The 23,361-nt window shown below is 43.0% G+C and overlaps 1 protein-coding gene across 1 annotated transcript; it reads right to left on the bottom strand.

Annotated features, from left to right (window-relative positions):
- Positions 1-7,646: 7,646 nt before the first annotated feature.
- LOC133115358 (V-type proton ATPase 16 kDa proteolipid subunit c) lies at positions 7,647-22,901 on the bottom strand. Its single transcript, XM_061225228.1, has 3 exons — positions 22,626-22,901; positions 11,772-11,955; positions 7,647-8,855 (listed from the first exon to the last, which is right to left on the bottom strand). The coding sequence occupies exons 1-3, from the start codon at positions 22,693-22,695 to the stop codon at positions 8,651-8,653; spliced, it is 459 nt and encodes a 152-aa protein (XP_061081212.1). The 5' UTR covers positions 22,696-22,901; the 3' UTR covers positions 7,647-8,650.
- Between the last annotated feature and the right edge of the window lie 460 nt (positions 22,902-23,361).

Raw genomic sequence — 23,361 nt, 5'->3', positions numbered from 1 at the left:
GCATTGGTTTGGGAATCTGGGGCAGGATCAGGACCCAGACTTTCGAAAGACGTGACTTTGCACTTCGTACTTCTCCTGCCTGTTGTCTGGGATGTGCACTGGTATTTCTTCGAACACGTCGGGGGTTTTGCAGTGCAGCCGCAGCATATGCCTCTCCTCACTGACACTGAGGTTAGGGGGGGAGGCTTCAGGTTCTTGCGTGGGTCCAGCAGGAAGGTGTTCTGTAGCGTGGAGGAACCCCGCGTCCCGTCTGTTGGCCTCCAGGTGCAGTTCACGGCTCCAAGCATGTCGTAAAAGCCCTTTAACTCTTTCACCAGCTTTTCTGTATGATGAGGGATGTGCATGAACACCTCTTCGACATCAGTCCCGCTGCCACAACTCTTGGGCTGAGTCCGCACCGCGTACGTCACTCCTCTCTCCATATCCATATCCTGGAGTGGTGCGCAGAGGGTGCGCGCCACTCCAGCTTGACTACAGCTGTCTTGCATTGCTCTCTCTTCAACAGCCCATAGATATCTTCTGAAGCAAAATTCTAAGATCCTATCCTAAGGTCTAAAAGCTTATTCCTTATATATCTTTTTTGCATACAAAAGTGTACCTTTTTGATAAGAAATGTCCCCAATATTTCAAGCGGGAAGACATTTATCTCTTATGTAACTTGTTTTTTAATGACCATATTCATTATTTCTGTTTTTCCCACTGTCATTTTCTCATACCTCAAAAGAAATTTCCCCAATATTTTATCTCATGTGCCCCTCCGGTTTGGGAATTTCCACCATCTTAATATACGAGTGGAAAAACACTAGCTCTTATGTAATTTTGTAATGAACCTATTCATCACTGGTATTTGTCTCCCTGTCATAATCTCTCCTTGGACTCTCTCCAAACTTTGACTTCATACAAGCCAGAAGTTAGTGCCCTCCACCATCTCAACACACTCTTCAGGTGCCCCTCTCCGCGGCGCCTTAAGGGATCTACAAAGGACATCCAGCCAATAGCTGAGTGTAAATCATCCCCCAACTTCTTCTACAGTCAGTCCTTTGAATCTATCCGATAAATTATTTGTGCTATAATCAGGAAGGCCCTTGAAGCCTCTTAATATTCTTTCGGTATTGACATCCCTTCCATTTTCCTTATCTCTCCTACATTTTTCCATCTCCTCATATTCTTTGATCTCCCAATTATCTTCATTGCTTTCCTCATCCTGTTGCTTTAACCAGGCCTTGTGCTCCTCCCCTGTAGGAGCAAGCCCACACGTGTCAACCAAGTATGTTATCACATCTACCGTCTCCTTGAATGCCAAACTCCCTGGGTCACCAATTTCCCGTTCAGCCTGTTCAGCATCTTCCATGGTCATGCTAGAACACATTCTACGCATGGCCTCAGTCAGGCCTTTAGCCTTGCTCTCTAAAACCCTGAATCTAAGTCCTCTGACTTCAGACTCCTCAGTGTCCATATACGGTTGTACATTTATCTTGTACCATATACTTCTCCTCTTACGGGAGCTTTTACTCCTACCCCATTGGCGTGTGCGAGGGGTTAACAATGCATTCCTGCCTAACCCATCTTCTGTCAATCTCTCATCAGGCGGGCCTAGGGCCGGGACAATCTGTACAGGAGGATATCTGTAAATGTGTCTTCTAAATGTTCCCCTGCAATGTCACAAATGTGTTAGTTATTTTCCCATTCATGTCAAAGAAGCATGTTTAAGTGTATGGCCGGGAACTCTGGGAAAGGGGCTATGTATCACCCTTAGAATTTGTATCAGTGCTCAGTGTCACAGTACACTTATGAAGAATATTTCTTTTGCCCCAGGATGCACATTTGAATGAGAGCTTTCCCTCCAAAAAAAAATTTGTAACAAATTGAAGTAATATTTCCCAATAGCCATTCACATTTGGGAGACTGGCACTAGGATGGGCCCAGAGTATCACTCATATAATATGTATCAGTGCTTGTGTCACAGTATGCATGTGGAAAATAATTATTATCCTAGGAGTAACCAAATTTGAATTACAGCTTTCCCACCAAAAAGGACAAGAAACAGTATGCACTTCTGCTTAAATATTGGCTAACCAGCTACAGAAATGAATGATATAAAATTAATATAAAGTTGCAATAAATTCAATTAAATCCTCTAGGTGGCAGCAGAGTACCTTCTGTTGTCATTTTTGCATTTAATTTACTTATTTTTTCTGCTGTGTAATTACCTGTGCTTCCCTTCCGGATTCCCCCAGATTGTCTCAACATTAACTCTCACATGCTCAATTAATAAAAAGCTAAATACTGTGTAAGCAGTGTACCATGGTGTCCCTTAGTGTCTAAATTGCGCATTGCTGGGAATCATCAAATAATTGTATATCATACTAAAAATCAACTGTTAACTCATGACACTCTGCATCATTTCCAAGTGGCCACTTGACCCTTTTGACTGGCTGCAGCCGAGACACGAAAGCCTGATTTATACTCGTCGCACAACTTTTTGCATTTGTACTTCGGCTCAACACTACGGTCTCCCGTTGTTTTCATGTTCATTTCGAACTTTGGAACTATTCAAACTGGGAGACGCTAGCCAGATTTATAAGTTCGTATTCTGTCCCGCAAGTTAAATCTATGGATAATTTGTCAAAATTTTTGAGGTCTCAAAGTCTACAGCAACGAAAGCATAAAAAAACGCGCATATCTCAAAATGACCTACAAAGCAATGTTGCAATGGAGCGACGCCAAATCCGTACTCGGTGAGCACATAGTGATGTAGTCCATCCACAAAATGGCATGGAGATTGATTTTGAAACAGTAAAAGCAGCCAATTAAGGTTCACGTATGGTGCAGGAGATGACTATGCAACCTGTGTCACTACTCATCATGCTATTTCGTTGCATAATTGAAATGTGTGCCTGAACATTACCCCACCACCACCAGATTTGTCTCTTTCTCTTTTATACTTGTACCCGTTCACAGCCAGCTCACAATCAACAAAGGACGCATCTAGATGTGTTCCTGAAAAAACGTCTTATCTCATTGGCTGTTATCCCTGTCATCCGTTTGCTGTATCAAGTACAAGACAAGGTTTTATATTCAAGCAGCAGGACCACGGACAGCGCCCGCACCACTCACAAAACATGCATCTGTCGTTTCCTTGTGGATTCAGATTCCGTTATTCATTGCTTTTGTAGTTTGTTTGTAGTTCACTTTGTCAGACAAACCGTTTCATCCTTGATTAAAGCGAAGAACGAAAGAGACAAACATTGGAAAAACAACAACAACAACAACAACAACAACAAAACATGTTTCTACAATGCCAATATTGTTGGAGTGACAGATTCTGGACTATTCGACTTCATCATCTATTCGAGTTCCTCCTTGGATTTAAATGTGTCCTTTTCCAATAGCTTTATTGTAGTTTATATTGCCATATGCTCAGTCATCATGCTTCAACATATCTTGGACGAATTTCAAGCTGGTCTTCACCCCCTGAACATCTCCAATGACATCACCCAGTCTTTTGTTATTTCCATCCATTATCAACCAGACATTTAAAGGTAAAATAGGTCATTTCGAACTTCTAACGGTCAAGAGAGGAATAGCAGCAACAAACAATCACAACACTGTTTATCCCTCCCCCTTCTCTGTAAACATGCTGATGTTCAAATGCCATTGGCTGTGTCAATTAGAACCAATATTCAACCAATGAGCTTGAATTATTGTAGTTATACAATATACAATGTTTTGCTACAACAGTGTGTCGGGCAGTCAACTGTCCATTTTGAAACCCAAATTTAAGGACTATAAGTACAGGCAGGGCGGCACGGATGGTGCAGTGGGTAGCACTGCCGCCTCACAGCAAGGAGGTCCTGGGTTCAAATCCCTGTCGGCCGGGGCCTCTCTGTGCGGAGTTTGCATGTTCTCCCTGTGTCAGTGTGGGTTTCCTCCGGGTACTCCGGTTTCCTCCCACAGTCCAAAGACATGCACGTTAGGCTGATTGGAGAGTCTAAATTGCCCGTAGGTATGAGTGTGTGAGTGAATGGTGTGTGTGCCCTGCGATGGACTGGCGACCTGTCCAGGGTGTATTCCTGCCTTTCGCCCAATGTATGCTGGGATAGGCTCCAGCCCCCCTGCGACCCTGATCAGGATAAGCGGGTTCAGATAATGGATGGATGGATGGAAGTACAGGCAGAGGGTTAGTCAACATGTCCGTGATACTTTTTCAATGAAAGAGATTTACAGTGGTCTTGTAACAATGTTTTAACACAAAAATATTACCTATTGTGCCTTTAAAACATTTAAAGTGTCCCTGCTGCTGGAGTAACATCTCTTTATAAAATGGTGTCGAGATGTACCAAGTTTATCAAACTTTTTTCAGACGCTCCTTTATTCCCTCAGCCATTCGTCTGTATAATTCCGCCACCCATGGTGATTCCTGAGGCCCACACTGGTCACCTCTAAATTGACCATTTATTATTATGGACACTTTGCACTTTTATACTTTACTATACTGTCATATGTTATACACATAACTGTTCTTAACATACTGTATTAGTATTTTTAGTATTTCTATCTATTGTGTTCCCCCTATTCATTCCCTTATTCCTTTTATTCTTCTAATCTCTGCTGCTGTGAGATGTTGTCGAGGACCCGGCCCTAGGCCCCCCTAATGAGAGATTGACGGGGGATGGGTTAGAAAGGAATGCATTGTTAACCCCTCGCACACGCCATCGAGGTGGTAGTAAGAACGCCCGTAAGAAGAAAAATATGTGGTTCAGAGAATGAGCAGCCATACTTGTCAGTAGAGGAGTCTGAAGTCGGGGGACTTAGATTTAGGGTTTTAAGGAGCAAGGTTAAAGTTCTGACTGAGAATACCCCAACCCTACAGGGGAGGGGCACAATGCCTGGCTAAAGAAAAACAAAAATAAGGAAAACAGAAGGGACGTCAATACCGAAAGAAAATTAAGAGGCTTCAAGGGCCTTCCTGAGGATAACACAAATAATTTATCGAATAGATTTAAAGGACTGACTATAGAGGAGTTGAATGATGAATTACACTCAGCTATTAGCTGGATGACCTTTGTAGACCCCTTAAGGCGCCACAAAAAGGGGCACCTAAAGTGGGTGTTGGGATGGTGGCAGGCTTTAACGTCTGGCTTACATGAAATCAAAGTTTTGAGGAAGTCAAGGAGAGATTATGAAACTGACACAGACACCAGTGATGAATAGGTTCATTAAAAACAACATAAGGGCTAGTGTTTTTCCACTCATATATTAAGTTGGGGGAAACTCCCAAACCAGAGGGGCCCATGAAATAAAATATTGGGGACAGTTCTTTTGAGGTATGAGAAAATGACAATTGGAAAAACAGAAATAATTAATATGGTCATTAAAAAACAGGTTATATAAAAGATAAATGTCTTCCCGCTTGACATAATGGGGGCATTTCTTATCAAAAAAGGTACACTTTTGTATGCAAAAAAGATATATAAGGGATAAGTTTTTAGACCTTAGAGCAGGATCCCAGAATTTGGCTTCAGAAGATATCTACGAGCTGGTGAAGAGAGAGCAACACAAGACAGCTGTAGTCAAGCTGGAGTGGCGCGCTCCCTCTGCGCGCCACTCCAGGATATGGATACGGAGAGAGGAGTGACGTACGCGGTGCGGACTCAGCCCAAGAGTTGTGACAGCAGGACTGATGTCGAAGAGGTGTTCACGCGCATCCCTCATCATACAGAAAAGCTGGTGAAAGAGTTAAAGGGCTTTTACAACATGCTTGGAGCCGTGAACTGCACCTGGAGGCCAACAGACGGGACGCGGGGTTCCTCCACGCTACAGAACACCTTCCTGCTGGACCCACGCAAGAACCTGAAGCCTCCCCCCCTAACCTCAGTGTCAGTGAGGAGAGGCATATGCTGCGGCTGCACTGCAAAACCCCCGACGTGTTCGAAGAAATACCAGTGCACATCCCAGACAACAGGCAGGAGAAGTACGAAGTGCAAAGTCACGTCTTTCGAAAGTCTGGGTCCTGATCCTGCCCCAGATTCCCAAACCAATGCAGCTGTTCAAAGAGCTCATCAACAGCAAGGAGGAGGGATCAAATCCCGCAGAAAACGAGATGGCTATATTTAGGGCATGAGTGGTAATTATAATCTATATTACTTGTAGAAGTAGGAAAAGTAATACATAGAAGTAATACATTATAAGTTTCCTTTTATTTTTATGTCTTTTATTTTTTAGAAAGATACTATATACGATAAAAATAAGTAGTAGACTTTAGGGGTGTTCGTACCCATTGTATTAATGGAAGTTCAGTAGCTTTTATCTCCGTGAAGGGGGAGCCATAAGATAAGGTAAAGGCCAAAGAGGAGGATGGATATTGGAGGGGTGTACCTTGATTTTTAAACATCGTGGTGGAAAGGTAATTTAGAAAGAGCTAAGAGGGGTATATGTAACTTGCATGTGATTAGCAAACTGCAAAAGATGATATGTACACTGTAATCTGTACAACTCTATTCTTTTGATTGATTATAATAAAGTATATCTTACTATAATCATATGTGATAAAGAGTCTTGAGAGGAATACATTGAATACAGGACATCGATTACCAGATTTGCATCACACCCTTCACTTCGAGACTGGGCTGGAAGTTCAGTAGAACTTACCAGGGCTCCAGGACGTTCGGAGTACTTGAGTTCGTCCCCGAGACACCTCATTGTGAGGTACTGCTCGTGGGAACGTGAGGTCTGAGCTCGGCAAGGGGTCCGTGGCTCACGACAATGTCTATCTATCTATCTAATCTAATCTAATCTAATCTAATCTAATCTATCTAAACAAGCAGCATGTCATCAAGCACTTTGTGCAGTACTGAGACATGTTCGGCCAAATCGATCAAATTGGACTTACTCTTAAATGTCAATGACAGGAACATTTTGTCAACTGTTTGTCAAGTCGATGTTTAGCAGACACTGCAAATTGTGAGGACATCCCTACAAATACTTTTATCACCGATATTATATTTAAAGCAACTTTTTTACCGACAACAACTTTCTTATCCAGTGTACTCTAGATATAGCAAGCATGTAAACCTAACGACACACTCGCTGTGCTCAACAGCTAGAATTTGTGAAGGAGCTGAAGGAATCGTGCTTTCGCATTCAAATACTCTGCTCTCCACAACTGACGGTGAAATCTTGGTAGAATTAAACGATGAAAAAAGTCAAGATGAAAAAATGTCTCCTGTTGCGTCCGCTCTGCTCTCAAATATATATGTAATTGTGTTTCAATCATTTTCATATACGGAACAAGGAATGTACACAATCTAGTTTCAGTTGACAATGGATCACAATGAAACCACATACCCTTAATGGATTTTAGTTTAAGATTGCAACAGAATATGTTTTAGAGACCATCCAATACAGAAACTGTTTACCAGCTGTTCCTGTCGATATCTTCAAAGAATGAACGTGTGATTAATAGTGTTGCTTCGTTGATACCACGTGAAGTCGCAAGGGAAAGGGGAAACACCATCTGCTTTTTGGGCTATATACACTCCCCTTTCTACAAAAAAAGTATTTGACTTTCTTTTACAAAGTGAAACTTCTGAATAACCTGTCAGCAGAACCACGGATGTCCCACCAAACTCAGAGAGGAGCCATCGCAAGTTTGTACACATCGTTTAATTGCACAATGACAGAAAAAGATTAAAACATTGGACGTCTGGTCTTGCGGGTGAGATTTTCCTTTTATCCATTAAAAAACCCCGGTGATGTTGCACAGACGCCCACAAAAGCAGAAGTAAAGAAAAGAAAAAAAAAATTAAGTTGAGGAAATTTATTTGGAAATTGGACCTGTGACGCCCAGCACTGGGCACACACACCTTCAATGCAATCAAACAGTTGTACTACAGGAAAACATGTTACAAGTGTTTTGAGAATGTCAGAATAATTAAAATACACACACGCAGGCACACACACACTTCCACTCCAGCATCTGGACACAAAAAGGCAATCTCCACTTAACCAGTTATCACATCCAGAGGAATTCCAAGCACTTATAACAATTACCCACAGTGCAATAAATCTACATATACACAGATATATTTTTTTTATATGGAATTCAAAAGACTTTGCTCCATTTAAACAGTTTCATGAACAATTCAAAATTTTATAAATAAAAGCTGTGAAAAACACACAACAAAAACAAAACCATTTCCATGTTGTCTTATTACAGATAGTTCCTCAACATTAGTGTGGAAATTGATTTGGAAACTGTCTCAAAACAAAAAAAACGAAACCGAAAATGGGAAAAAAAAAAGAAAAAAAAAAAGATGCATCTTGTCAGTTGTCCACCACAGGGAGATCAATGACCAAAAAAAAAACAAAAAAAATAAAAGACCGGAAACCTTTTTTTCGTATATCTAAACGTACACATGACAGACAAATCACTAACGTACATTGCTCATTTACAAGAGGTTGACTACCAAACTGAGACAACTGTACACGTTTTGGAGATAGGACCATAATTACTGTGTGATTTCATTTAATCTTTTTTTTTTTTCGTTTTTAACATTTTCTTTCTTTTTTTATTTTTTTTTATTTTTTTTTTTTAGTTGGTTTTTGTCATTATTATTTTGTTTCTCTGCTCGGCGACGCCCGCCCCCCTTTATTTCGTGGAGAGGATGAGGGCCACGATGAGCCCGTACAGCCCCAGCACCTCGGCGAAAATCAGGATGAGGATCATCCCCACGAATAGCCGGGGCTGCTGCGCCGTGCCCCGCACCCCGGCGTCTCCCACGATGCCGATGGCAAAGCCAGCCGCCAGCCCGCTCAGACCCACGCTCAGACCTGCACCCAGGTCCAGGAAGCTCCTGCAGAGGGGGAGAGAGGGAGGGAGAGGGGGAGAGAGAGGGGGAGAGAGGGAGGAGAGAGGGGGAGAGAGAGGGGGAGAGAGAGGGGGAGAGAGGGAGAGAGGGAGGAGAGAGGGAGAGAGGGAGGGAGGGGGAGAGGGGGAGAGAGGGAGGAGAGAGGGAGGGGGAGGGGGAGAGAGAGAGAGAGAGAGAGAGGGGGGGAGAGGGAGGAGAGGGAGGAGAGAGGGAGAGAGGTTAACTGGCTAATCGCATCATCAATCTGCAGCCTTTTACACCTGAACGTTTAAACGGTTAACCAAAAATTGATGACCGATAACCAAATCTTTTTTCTTGAAGCTAAAATGGTAAGTGCAATTTTTATTTATTTCCCTTTTTCTCCCAATTTGGTAGCCAACTGTACGCAATCTAGGGCGGCCTGTAGCGTAGTGGTTAAGGTAAATGACTGGGACACGCAGGGTCGGTGGTTCTAATCCCGGTGTAGCCACGATAAGATCCGCACAGCCGTTGGGCCCTTGAGCAAGGCCCTTAACCCTGCATTGCTCCAGGGGAGGATTGTCTCCTGCTTAGTCTAATCAACTGTACGTCGCTCTGGATAAGAGCGTCTGCCAAATGTCAAAATGTAATCTAATCCAATTAGTTAGTGTTCGAATCCGGTCCTCGGTGTGTAACTGCAACGAACTGCAACCGCAAGTCCGCTGCATCCTAGCCTGCTGCGCCACTGTGGCTCCGGTAAGTGCAGTTTAATTAAATAAATGCGCTTTCACCACGCTCAGACCTGCCCCCAGGTGCAGGAAGCTCCTACAGAGAGAGAGCCAGGCCAAGCCAGGTAAACGGAGTTCCGTTTACCTGGCTTGGCCTGGCTCTCTCTCTGTAGGGAGCTGTAGGGAGAGCGAGATTAACTGCCTAATCACATCACGTCAATCTGCAGCCTTTTTACACCTAGAGGTGGGAACGTTTAAACGGTTAACCGAAACAGAGTTGTACACGTTTACCAAAAATTGCTAACCTATTTTTATTTTAAATAAAATTTTTATTAAATAAATGCGCTTTCACCACACTCAGACCTGCCCCACAGGTCTACAGAGAGAGGAAGAGGAAGTCAGGTAAACAGAAAGAGAGGTTAACCGGCTAATCACATTATGGTAATCTGCAGCCTTTTTACACCTAGGAGTGTGAGCAGTTAAACTTCTAAACTGTTAACCCAGAGGTGCACAACAAGGAACGGTCCTTTTCAGGATTTTGTGGCAACTTCTGCGGTTAATGACTTAATTAGCTCAATCTTATCTTGATCTGACACTGTATGAGCACCAGCTACAGACTGAAAGCACAGGAGTGAACCAGCATACTTTACAGAAACAGTTGTCAGAAAACTAAAACATGATTGGTTGGAACGAAAACATGCACGCAGATTAGCCCTCCAGGACTGGAGGTGTGCTCCCTTGGGTTAAAGAAAACCGTTGTACACGTTTAACAAAAATGGCTAACCGAAAACCTTTTTTTCCAAAAAATTTTTTTTTAATTTTTAATTTATTTTTATTAAGCTGAAATGGAAAACTCAGTTTAATTACATAAATGCGCTTTCACTGCCAGAGATACAACGCACAAATTGGTCAGACCGATTCAAGAAAGATTCTGGCTGCATCATAATAAGTTCAGTTAGGCTAGTCCTAGCGAGCAGTCTTTGGCTGTTTCAGGGGGCTAAGAATGCAAGCACCACAGGGAACTGAATGCTGCAGTATTATAGCGATCAAAGAATTTCTGTATTTTAAATATGTAGCTGTTGGATCACTTATGGAGTATTGTATGGCGTTTAAGGTTTACAGAGGACTCTATATTCGTTGACGCGCAAATTCAAACTATGGCAAACTAAATGTAGCTTTCCACTATGCCGTAAATACACAAACAAATAAAGCAATACATTATTGGACAAATGTTGCATGCAACATTAATAAGTAGGCAAGAGAAAATATAAAGGATATAATTGTGTGTAACCAGACCGTGTAGTTGAACTATTTCTAGTAGGAATCAAGTAGGAAAAAAATGAATTTAAAAAAATGAAAAAAAATAGTCTAGTAGCCTATCCTAATCATCAGATATTTCCCTGCTTTAAATTGCCACAAAGATTGCCCTGCCCAGTATAAAATTAAATGCATTGGCAAAGTTTACTGCAAAGTTACTAGTTTAATATAAGCCATATAGAAACCATCGGCATAAAAGTAAAATCATTGAACCAGTCGACTATGGCCTCTGTACAAAATCCAATTTTTATATTTTCCATCGGATTCCCTGCCTAAAATCGAACCGATTCATCATGTCGCCACTACAACAGTGTTACCATGTTACGGTCACATGTTACATGTCATCACGCAAAAACTGGACATTAACATGACCACGGAATTGAGTGCACAAGCCTGTCTGTAACAATAGTTTTTTTTTAAAGTTCTCAATAGCAGCATATTGGGCACATTTCATGCCAATCAAGTCTGTCAGGCATATGGAGGAGGGATGAAAACGAAAAATGATCATTCTAATCGATACATCTGAAATAATTACACGCATTCCTGGATGTAGCCTACACGGCTTTAACTACAGACTGCTGGACATCTGTGAGCACGATACGTGAAAGTAAATTGGCAATTACGCTTTTATCTGACTTACAATGATGACGTTTAATGAAACTATTTTAAGATGGCCCAAAATAAAGTTTGAAAATGCAATTACATTTTTGTCAGTGGGCTACACCGATGCGGCACCGGTTACACGGTTAACCATTTTCAAAACGGGACAGTAAAAAAAGCTGGTGATTTGTCCCATCCCTATCTACACCCGTGGCGTTCCGCGCTACCTAGCGCTCATCCACCACGGCAGGCCGTTGGGACTGAACAGGATTAGCGGAGTACAGGACCCTCCTCTTACTTGTAGAGCGAGATGGTAGCGGAGATGTCGTTGGCGATCAGCACCGCCACCACCAGGCCGTAGATGGCGATGATTCCGGCCATGACCACCGGGATGATGGACTTCATGATCAGCTCCGGCCTCATGACCGACATGGCGGCGATGCCCGTGCCGCTCTTAGCCGTCCCGTACGCCGCTCCCAAGGCTGCGGGGGGAGAGAGAGAGAGGGAGAGAGAGAGGGAGAGGGAGAGGGAGAGAGAGGTCAGGGCAGGATGCCGCTCGCTCAACTGAACAGAGCTGCCGGCGCAGAGCTATCGTGCTAACAGCGCTATCCTGCTACATCGTTTACGGCCACTCCGTCCTCTCAGTCCAGTGAACTGAAGACATGTTATTATTTCTGTCAAGTGATGGCAATGAATAGACACTGCTTTTGGAAGTTGGCTTCAAAACACGATAGGGGAAGGCTTTGGCCACACACACACACTCATTTCATTTTTGGATTGCATAGAATAATGTAAAGGATTATAAACAAAATAGGAAGCATGCATCAATAAAAAAATAATTCAAATAACAGAAAAAAAAAAAGATCCAAGTCAGGTCCATAAATATTGGGACATCGACACAATTCTCCTGTTTTTGGCTCTATACACTACCACAACACAGTATGCTTTAACTGCAGACTTTCAGCTTTAATTTGAGGGTATTTACATCCAAATCAGGTGAACGGTGTAGGAATTACAACAGTTTCTATATGTGCCTCCCACTTTTTAAGGGACCAAAAGTAATGGGACAATTGGCTGCTCAGCTGTGTGCTATTCCCTCATTATCTCATTTACAAGGAGCAGATAAAAGGTCTAGAGTTCATTTCAAGTGTGCTATTTGCATTTGGACTCTGTTGCTATCAACTCTCAATATGAGATCCAAAGAGCTGTCACTATCAGTGAAGCAAGCCATCATTAGGCTGAAAAATCAAAACAAACCCATCGGAGAGATAGCAAAAACATTAGGTGTGGCCAAATCAACTGTTTGGAACATTCTTAAAAAGAAATAACGCACCGGTGAGCTCAGCAACACCAAAAGACCCGGAAGACCACAGAAAACAACTGTGGTGGATGACAGAAGAATTCTTTCCCTGGTGAAGAAAAACCCCTTCACAACAGTTGGCCAGATCAAGAACACTCTCCAGGAGGTAGGTGTATGTGTGTCAAAGTCAACAATCAAGAGAAGACTTCACCAGAGTGAATACAGAGGGTTCACCACAAGATGTAAACCATTGGTGAGCCTCAAAAACAGGAAGACCAGATTAGAGTTTGCCAAACAACATCTAAAAAAGCCTTTACAGTTCTGGAACAACATCCTATGGACAGATGAGACAAAGATCAACTTGTACCAGAATGATGGGAAGAGAAGAGTATGGGGAAGGAAAGGAACTGCTCATGATCCAAAACATACCACCTCATCAGTGAAGCATGGTGGTGGTAGTGTCATGGCGTGGGCATGTATGGCTGCCAATGGAACTGGTTCCCTTGTATTTATTGATGATGTGACTGCTGACAAAAGCAGCAGGATGAAGTGTTTCGGGCAATATTATCTGCTCATATTCAGCCAAATGCTTCAGAACTCATTGGACGGCGGTTCACAGTGCAGATGGACAATGACCCGAAGTATACTGCGAAAGCAACCAAAGAGTTTTTTTAAGGCAAAGAAGTGGAATGTTATGCAATGGCCAAGTCAATCACCTGACCTGAATCCAATTGAACATGCATTTCACTTGCTGAAGACAAAACTGAAGGGAAAATGCACCAAGAACAAGCAGGAACTGAAGACAGTTGCAGTAGAGGCCTGGCAGAGCATCACCAGGGATGAAACCCAGCGTCTGGTGATGTCTATGCGTTCCAGACTTCAGGCTGTAATTGACTGCAAAGGATTTGCAACCAAGTATTAAAAAGTGAAAGTTTGATTTATGATTGCTAGTTTGTCCCATTACTTTTGGTCCCTTAAAAAGTCGGAGGCACATATACAAACTGTTGTAATTCCTACACCGTTCACCTGATTTGGATGTAAATACCCTCAAATTAAAGCTGAAAGTTAAAGCACATCTTGTTCGTTTCATTTCAAATCCATTGTGGTGGTGTATAGAGCCAAAAAGATGATAATTGTGTCGATGTCCCAATATTATTTTATATATATATATATATATTTTTTTTTTGCCTGTAGCCTAGCGGCTAAGGTACATGACTGGGACCTGGACCCAGAAGGTTGGACATTAACCCCACATTGATCCAGGGGGGACTGTCCCCGGGTTAGTCTAATCCAGGGATCCTCAACTCTCGCCCTCAAATCCAAATCCAGCCCTGGTTTTCATTTCTCCTGGGTAATGAACTGAACAATTAGTGCTCCTCTGATTGGCCAGACTGTTTTCATTACATTACATTATTGGCATTTGGCAGACGCTCTTATCCCGAGCGACGTACAACAAAGTGCATACCCATAAACAGGGCTAAGTGCGCTGAAAGACCCTAGAGGGAAGTACAATTTCAATTGCAAGTACAATTTCACACCAGACTCCCAGGTAAAGGGAGGGTGGAAAACCAGCAGTTCTCAGCCCTAGAGGATCGTGAGTAGACCCTGGGACCCGGAAGTTGGTTCAACTAAGTCGGTTAAATAAGAAATTAGTTACAAATAAGAAGTCGCCTTGAAAACACAATTTGGGAAGGCTTTGGCCACACATTTGATTTTAGGATGTTAAATAGGATACATGCATAAATAAAATACTCTTTTGAGCCTAGTGGCTACGGTACATGACTGGGACCTGAAAGGTTGGTTCAACTAATCAACTGTAAGTCGCTTTGGATAAAAGCGTCAGCTAAATAAAAAGTCAAATTATTTTCCTGTATTTATGCAGGAAGATTCCACTGAAAGTTCAATCTCTTGCCAGGGATTGCCTAACATGAAATACAAAGTTATGCAGATAAGGCCAATAACGATATGAGCCAATTGTTTTTCTTATTTTGCATATTATCATTATGACCATGCCTGAGAATAAGAGGAGTATGGCAAGAAGAAGAAATGAGCTCATGGTGGTGGGATCTGTCCTGCAGTTCCACGGAGGCCCAGCGGGGGCGCTGTGCGTGTGACAGATGGGTCTCTGCGGGAGTCGGGAGTGAAGAGCGAGCCGTAACCGCCAGCGCAGCCAGCAGCCGTCAAACCGGCTCGCTCCGGGAGAGAGAGCGATCAATGCGCTTAACAAAACCTTCCCCGCAAGCTCAGCCGGCAGATCCGTAGCCCTGCGAGGAACATCGACCGCGCTCAGCTCTGGTTATTCCGAGCGGGGCGACACACCCGGGCTACACAAGGGCGTTTCTGCTCGCGATTAGCACTCGGTCACAGTGAAGGACATTAAAAACAGCGCAGGTGGAGAGGGCCTCAAAGTGAGCCCGTCGGTCCCAAAGCCATCGGGTTTGATGTTGGATGTCCGCCTTTGTGAGGTTGAATATCCCCCCTTTGAGTTAAAAATGGGTAATTTGGCTTTGATGGCACCAGAATTTTTGTGCTACGGTGCCGCCCGTGCACCAACTGATGCAACCTTTTATAGACAGGTTCTATGAGGTTAGATGTACATTTATGTCAATGTTTTGGGGTTTTCTGCATTTTGGATTGCCGTAGGCATTCTGAGGCCCAAGAGCTGTGCAGAACTTATCGTGGCTTGAACTACCAACCTTTCCAGGTGCCAGTCAAGTACCTTAGCCACAAGGATACAGGCTTCCCTTGGGCAAACAGGTCAATGCCTGGGGGAATAAGAGTCTTTTAAGCTTTAAACAAATCTAAACTGCAGGAAATGCAAATGAGTCCAAGGCAAATGTGTAATTTAGCCAAGCTGCATAGGAACACCTCTCACTCAATGCAGCAACGTCATAAGGATGAAACAAGACAGTTAAGCAGAGAGGACGATGGATGATATTCAGGAATAGTGGTCAAATCAAGACGGTCATGACTAACCGGGGATCTAGGCATGGTTCTCCACGGGTAATGTGTCGCCACGGCAACTTTTACATTTCTGCCACTCATTTCTGGCGAAAGTTTGGGGAACTCTACAGCACCAGAATGCATTCTGAGGGGAAGATGCTTCATGTGCTCTTCAGGAACCTCTGCTATCTTTTGCAAACGGATTTCATAGCCTCCCTTCTCAAATATCAAACAGTACTTTCCCCACACTGTGTTATTCGGCCATCATGCGATCGGGCTCGCCCCATTACGTCATGGCAACCTGATTACAGACATTCCACCTCGCCCGGAAGGCCAGGGAATTTACCGGAATTCAGCACCTGCTCCCCGGAAATAAGGATTTCTGCTTTAATAAACTAAAAATTTTGACATAATGCCTACATAAAAGGTGGCCACACCTTCCATATCCTACTGGTGAAGGACGTGAGCAATTTAGTAATAAAATTGCAGCATTGTATGATCTAATATTTGCGCATAGCTCTGATGCACAAGCGCTTCTCCCCTTCGCCTGAAATGCCACGCCTATTAAACCCATTAGAAAAGTACAAAAGTTCCCATGTTGTTTTCATGTGCCAAGGATCACACGAGAAGCTACAGAAGACCCAGGTCTGCCAAATGTAATGCCACTAAGGAGGTCTGAGAGCCGGTTTCAGCGCCTACAGAAACCCGCTGGTGTGCACACGGCTTTGGGTCCCCACCTCGTGAACGTCTCAACAGGAAACCCAAGCAAACGAAAGGCCGGCGTTCACTTGCATTCAAATATGACCGCTACTTTTACCACAGGTCTCTAGGAACACTTGTAACGGTAACGCTCACCGTGAACGTACAGGTAGCTAGAGTGTTAAAACGCGGCGATGACCGAGACAAAATTAAGTACGGAGAATACTTCTGTAAAGCTAACGCATAATTTATACCCATGTGCCCTAGGCAGGCTTGATGTGTTTTCTAGAATTAATTACAAGACATTACAAGTATTATACATTATTCAAAAAGGAGGTTCAATTCAAGTTGAGGTGTAAAAAATAACTTTAAGTGACAGAGCAGCCATTTAACATGCAGCCCTGCAATACTCCACAACGCAATTCATTGGGATATAAGCTGGTGAATGTAGAAGACAAGCTTGCGCCAAAGTAAAGTGGCCCAAACCTTAACCATTTCATTTAAGCTGAATTCTGACTAACAGAACAAACAGGCTTGCTAACAAACAGGATACTCTGGTGTGTTTGCTAATGAGGAAAGGCAGTGAAAGCAATCTGGGATCAGGTAAACATCTGCAATCAAATTTAATCAAATCTTTAAAAAAAAATACAATCTTTATTTCCCTCTTTAAAGTCCAATAGGCAAGATCTTTTACCCTCAAAAATATAGAATGCTGTGGAACGTTCACAGCAAGGCACCCTGGGAAAAAGCGCATGGCAAGAGGGGACTCGAGTGACAGTCAACCCACAGAAAGCTGGGCCAAGGCATTTCACTCGGTAGCAAGGTAAATCGGTTACAATTCACAGCATTTTGCTGAATTTCATACAGTGACGAACGGAACCGTTGAACAAACAGGTGAGTGTCAGCAGAACCGCAGACGCTCCCTAGCTGGCAAACGTTTGTTTCATAACCACGACGCCAGGAGACGGGCGTGGTCCGTCTCATAGGAGGGGCCACTCTTTAAAACATCGGTCTGCAACATTAAAATCTCAACTTCTGTGAACTGTGACGCAGTCCACACAACTCCCACTCCCACTCTGAAAAAAAAACACCAATACAACTGATCCGATAGACTGTATAATAAAATTGTTTCCATTTATAAGGCAGGCATATCTTTTAGAAAAATACCATTTAAAATAATTAGAATTTAAAAAAAAAAATTTTTTATAAACCTGCATTTAGGTAACAGCCCAAAGCTTGTTTGTCTTTCAGGACTATGGTAAGGCGAATGTCAGAAGCCATGCAAATTTTGGAAAAAAATGACATATAAATAAAAAATAAATTATTGCTGATAACCATTGGGTGTTGACAAGACAGCCAATCAGCAGCAAGAACTTGCACCTTCCGGGTGACAATCCCATGATCACACAGAAGCTGTACAACCGTGTTGCTGATTGGCTGACTTATCAGCACCTGGTGGATGGTGATGTTTTTTTGTCCAGGACGTATTTTGGGTGGTCTCTGACTGGTTCCTTGCAGATCAGGATTGATTAAAGAGATAAAGACAAAAGATTGCCTGTACACCCCATGGGGGCGGCTATTCTCAAAAGACTTTAATAAACGTGACTGGCAGCAGATGGGGCATTCTCTTAACTGATCCCAGGCAGCTACGAGTTCAGTTACATATGTTATGGACAGAATCAACAATCATCAGAAATGGTTCTGCTTTGCAGATCCTTGAATGCAGACCTACTGAAAACCCTGCAATACATATAAATGCAGCCCTTTGAAAACCCTATAATATGTTTAAAAGCAGCCCTATGAAAATCCTACAGCAGCAATCATGAAATCTGGACCTCAAATCCAAATCCAGCCCTGGTTTTTTTCTCCCAGGTGATTAGTTGAACACTTGGAGCTACTGATTGGCCAGACTCTTCTCACCTGACTCCCAGGTAAAGGGAGGGTGGAAAATCAGCAGTTCTCGGTCCCAGAGGGCCATGATTTGCTGATCCCTGCCCTACAGTATGTTTAAATACCAAATGCCATGAATGTAATGTAAAAAATGCAGACCTACTGAAAACCCTACAATACATTTAATGCAGAGCTACTGAAAACCCTACAGTATGTTAAAATGCAGACCTACTGAAACCCCTACAGTACATTTAAACGCAGACCTGCTGAAAACCCCACAGTACGTTTAAACGCAGACCTGCTGAAAACCCTACAGTACGTTTAAACGCAGATCTGCTGCAAACCCTAGGTCTAGAAAATGCGCAGGAGCGCCTCTGGCTCTCCCCACCACGTGAGAGCCGGTGCTGGCCCTTCCAGGAGAAAACCCAGCCAATCAGCCCGAATATTCCCACCTCCGTGTGAGCTGCTGCCAACAGCAAGGTGTCAGTTTCACTCAGGAGGTGCGGGGAGAGAAAGAAAAAAAAAAAACTGCATTACAGATAACCGTCCCCCCACCACCCCCTGTAAAAGACATACAACTTTCAAAAAGCATGCAAATGCATTTCTTGAGAAGGGCTTAGTTGCAACGCTTGTCCTGCAGGCTAATGCTCTAGGAGACCGAACGCTAGTCTCGGCGTGCCATTGAATCCTCCCTGGAGCTTTTACAGCCCATCAGAACGTACAGTACAAGCCCCGCTCACCAGGCCAGTTCTGGGGGTACTAGTACTGTGTAACCTGCGGCGTGACCCCCCCCATCTGTGCACCCAAGGCTGGATGAACCTCTGAGCTGAGCTCCCAGCTGCCAGGCTACGGGCAGGAGAGGCAGGGGGCAGTCTGGGCTCAACGGGCCTTGGCACCCTCTCCCTCTCTCATGCCAACGGAGCGATAAAGTTCACTCACAATAGATAAGGTACAATAGGTAAGATTTTTGTGTTAAAATATTGTTACAAAACCATTGTAAATCCCTTCCTATCATTGAAAAAGGCTCATTGACATGTTGACTCACCCTCTGCCTGTGTTTATAGTCCTTAAATTTGGGTTTCAAAATATGTAGTTGACAGGCAGGCACCAATACATTCTTTAGCTGTACAATAATTCAAGCTCATTGGTTGAAAATTGGTTCTAATTGCCACGGCCAATGGCGTTTCAACTTCAGCCTGTTCACAGAGAAGGGATGGGATAAACAGTGTTGTGCTTTCAGCATATTTGTTGCTGCAATTCCTCTCCTGACCGTTAGAAGTCCAAAATTACCTATTGTACCTTTAACAATAAGGCCCAAACCAGGGACCGTGTCAAAATTACCTGCGCAGGAGAAAAGGGTTGCTCTTTCCCTGCGTCTACAGAGGAACATCCCTAAACTCACTCACCCAAAGGTCAGCACAGGTAACGCAGTCAAATAAATGTTCTCAGTTTTAAGCCTGGTAGCACGATCTATGCAGAATTACTCAAAAGAAACTAAAACTGCTACATAGTCCTCTTTAATCTCAGAGTGCTCCAACTTTTGTATTTTTTTTTTTTTCCTCCAGCGAATAGTCATTGTAAAACTCATATCACCATGACACCAAATCCTGTTTTATGGTAGCCGTTTGTTGCTTCTACACCCCAGCCATATGATCTATGGGGGAATAACTGGTCACTTAAAGTTATTCCTTCCAAATGCCTTCAGGCAGTAGATATGCTTGATGAGTAAACAATTCGACAAATTCCACACTGAATAGTAATTTATTGTGAGTGATAATGAATTAACAGGCAAATGGGACACATCATAACAGTACCTCAGCCTAGCACACAGTGATTGATTACTTCTTTGAAGATGAAAGATTAAATTCTAAAAAAGATTTCTTACATGTGGTGAGGATTCTGCATTTTGTATTTCATTACAGTCGCCAGCCTCAAGACCGCTAGGGAACAGCTACAAGCTAAATCAGGTTTCCGAATTAGACTTTCATGTTTCCTAAATGCAATGACAATTCTTCCATTCCCTGCCACACCAAGAAGGCCCCAGTACCTCTTAATTTTACCAAGAACACAGATGCCATGGGCCACTACAAATAAGAGTGTGAACTTCTCAACCTGACACTAATTACTGCACTGTCAGCGTTTCAAACTTCAAGGAACTGGACGAATAAAAACGATTGTGCTAGTTATTGGGCATTTTATATTTCCAGGTGAAAAAAAAAAGAAACACATTTTTGCAAATGTAGAAAATTTTATGTTCATGACAATCTCCCGTAGGTTCAAAGGTGCATTCAGTGAAGTCAATAAAACGCTTTGAGGTTGATCAGTGTGGAATGTGGACGCTCCTAAACTCCCAAAGGCAAGCGCATGACTTCAGACGAGCATAAACTCCGCGGAAATCAACCGCTACTGTCACACTGAAGCAGGAACAAAAAAAATTCCAATGTGACTAAGGGTCAGAAGACACACACACACACACGCATTCATAATTAAGCGCAAGTACCCGGAACAAGTCCATTGGGGGAAATTCCATTCTGTCAATCATCAAGGAACAAAAATGATCAGGTGCTGGACAACAGCGCGCCACTCTAAGTCAGAATAATCCACAGGGTTCATGTTTTTATCTATGCGTTTACTTCTAGCACTGGGAACTGTACTTCCCTCTATGGTTTTCATAATCTTGTCCCTGGTTATGAATTGAACTTGCTCTGTATAAGAGCGCCCGCCATGTATTGTAATTTAACTCTCACTTCCAAACACCACAGTAGCTGAATGTGAACTTCACCACGCACTGCGAAATAAATAAAACCAGAAAAGCGAAAGTAGCAAGACTGTCAACATTTTAGAAGTACTCCGACGACTTGCCGTTCCTGGACACACGGGTGGAAAAAAAAAAAAAGCGGTATAACCGAACCACCGGCAGTAGCCATGGACGCACGATAAACTGTGGAGCGTCTTATTGCTACATCGTACGAAATTCCTGTGCAAACATTGCCATTATTTTGCACTGCGATGCCGAAAATGGCTTCCTCTGCTCCGAAATCTCCCGTTCCCCTGCAGTCATATGACTCACTACGGGGACTCCCCTCCCCCGCAAACCCGGCCGCCTAATAGGTATGGTGGGAGATTGCGTCAAATCCACGATTGGAATACGAATTGAGCAGGAAGTCCCAGTATGGAAATTGATTCTGAAAATCTTATGTTAACGTTAGATGGCTTGCTAGCAGCAACTACGTTCACAACAAAAGTACCGCCATCATTTCTGTCATGTTAGTTTACTGACGTCAATACAAATAGCTAGCAGCTACAATTTAACTAACAGTTACAGCTGGCGTTTAACCATCGTTGTCCCTAGTGGAGGTCAACGTACGTTATATAGCTTGACTGTCACCAAGAGTGACATTTACTAAAATTTTCATACCCGATGTAAAATGGATAACGCGCACAATTAGGCCCTGTAGCGAAGAAAACGATGGGGTGTCCATCTAACGTTAACGTCCTTCCTTTCCTACACAACTGTTATCTAACGCGTTAGCTAGCTAATTCAGTTCACTTAATAGCCAATAGCAGACGTTAGCTATATTAGAATCGCGAATACATGGTGTCAGTAGCTAGCCAGTAAACGTTACAGCTAATGATACTACAGGTAGCTATATTAGCCTAACCAACAAGCAGCACGGTTAACCTAGCTAGCTAACGTTAGGCAAGTTGTTAGCTAGCACCAGCTATATCAGCAATCGCTACCCATGTAACGTTAGTAGTGGAATAGCCCAGATAGCAGCCAAGCTGGTTAGCTTGAGAGCCATCTGGTAATGTTACCAACTAGCTAACGTTAGACTAGCTGTCAACGAAGATCAAGTAGGCTAGAGTCAGCTACTGTGCGACAACTAGCTAATGTTAGGGATCAAATCGTCCAGTTATATTAGCCTAAACAGCTTGCTCGTTTGCTAGCTGGCGTAATTAACCGTGGGCTAGCTAGCTATCGTCTAAACTCAGTGGCAATTTGCCGATTGATATTTTTGCCATGTCATCTAGCTAACTTTACCATAATACTGCCTGTAAAATATAAAAGAATTTTAAAAAGATGGAATTACGTCAATGGCGACGTCATCCAGCAAAGCAACATGAAATTTTCCCATCCCTTCCCCCAACCATCCATCCATCCATCCAGCCAGCCAGCAAGCTGCACCATCATCCTAACACAGATACACTCATCGCACCCTCTACCATACAAGTTTACAGCAATTCGTTAAAAGTGCACCTCTGCTACACAACAGAACTGACAACATAAAATAGAAAACATGAATAATATTTTCCAATTACCGCTGAACACCATAGCCGCAGATGCACCCATCACTGCGAAGAACGGAGAGTACTCGGGGCTTTCGGACATTCTTGCTCGCTCACAGGAACAACAAAATAGAGTAAAACTACTGTAGCCGCTTCGCTTTAAATCGTTTCTCTTTAACTAAAACAAAGAGGACAATATTTAGCTGTATATTAACGAACGACTAAAAACGGACTGAAGGAAGGAGTCACGAATTTGCCCTATGGTGTACACCGGCGCAGCAGTGGAAAATGGCGATGTGCAAAATGTCAGCTGACCAGCAATTCGGAGGTAGTCCATCCCATTTTTTGTAGGGCTGGCACATATGAAACAAATGTATTGATATTCATTTATATGCACCATTTTCATTAAAAATAATTAACAAGCGGTATCTGAGTACATACTAGCATATTGTATTAGTTAATACTGAATCAATTTCAGAAGGAAAAAAATCAGTTTCTCCTCTTGAGATTTTAACGTGACCCCCTATTGTTGTGTTCTGGTGGTATATCCCGCTGCAGCCTGTCACTTGAAAACGTGAAGTTGCTTGTCTCACGTTGACTTGAGGTAGTAGGAAGCCGAATTGTCAAATTAAGTTAGGGTAACGATTAATTACAAAAAGCCCACGTTTTAAGTGTAATGTTGCATCTGACCAGAACGTTTAGTTTTGCTCTCACTTGATCATTTAGATTATGAACGTCAGATGAGACCAAAACTGAACGTTTTGGTCAG

The sequence above is a fragment of the Conger conger genome, chromosome 16 (genome assembly GCF_963514075.1).
Source record: "Conger conger chromosome 16, fConCon1.1, whole genome shotgun sequence".
NCBI classification, from domain to species: Eukaryota; Metazoa; Chordata; class Actinopteri; order Anguilliformes; family Congridae; genus Conger; species Conger conger.
The sequence above is the reverse complement of the archived record's forward strand: the minus strand, read 5'-3'. Positions and strand labels throughout refer to the sequence as shown.

Bases quoted from the DNA above. Each gene is read 5' to 3' on its own strand.
- LOC133115358 (XM_061225228.1), bottom strand. From the start codon at position 22,695: ATGTCCGAAAGCCCCGAGTACTCTCCGTTCTTCGCAGTGATGGGTGCA. The intron at 11,956-22,625 runs GTAATTGGAAAA...CTCCCCCCGCAG, and splicing joins TGCGGCTATGGTGTTCAGCG to CCTTGGGAGCGGCGTACGGG. The intron at 8,856-11,771 runs GTAAGAGGAGGG...CCCCCTCTGCAG, and splicing joins GCTACCATCTCGCTCTACAA to GAGCTTCCTGGACCTGGGTG.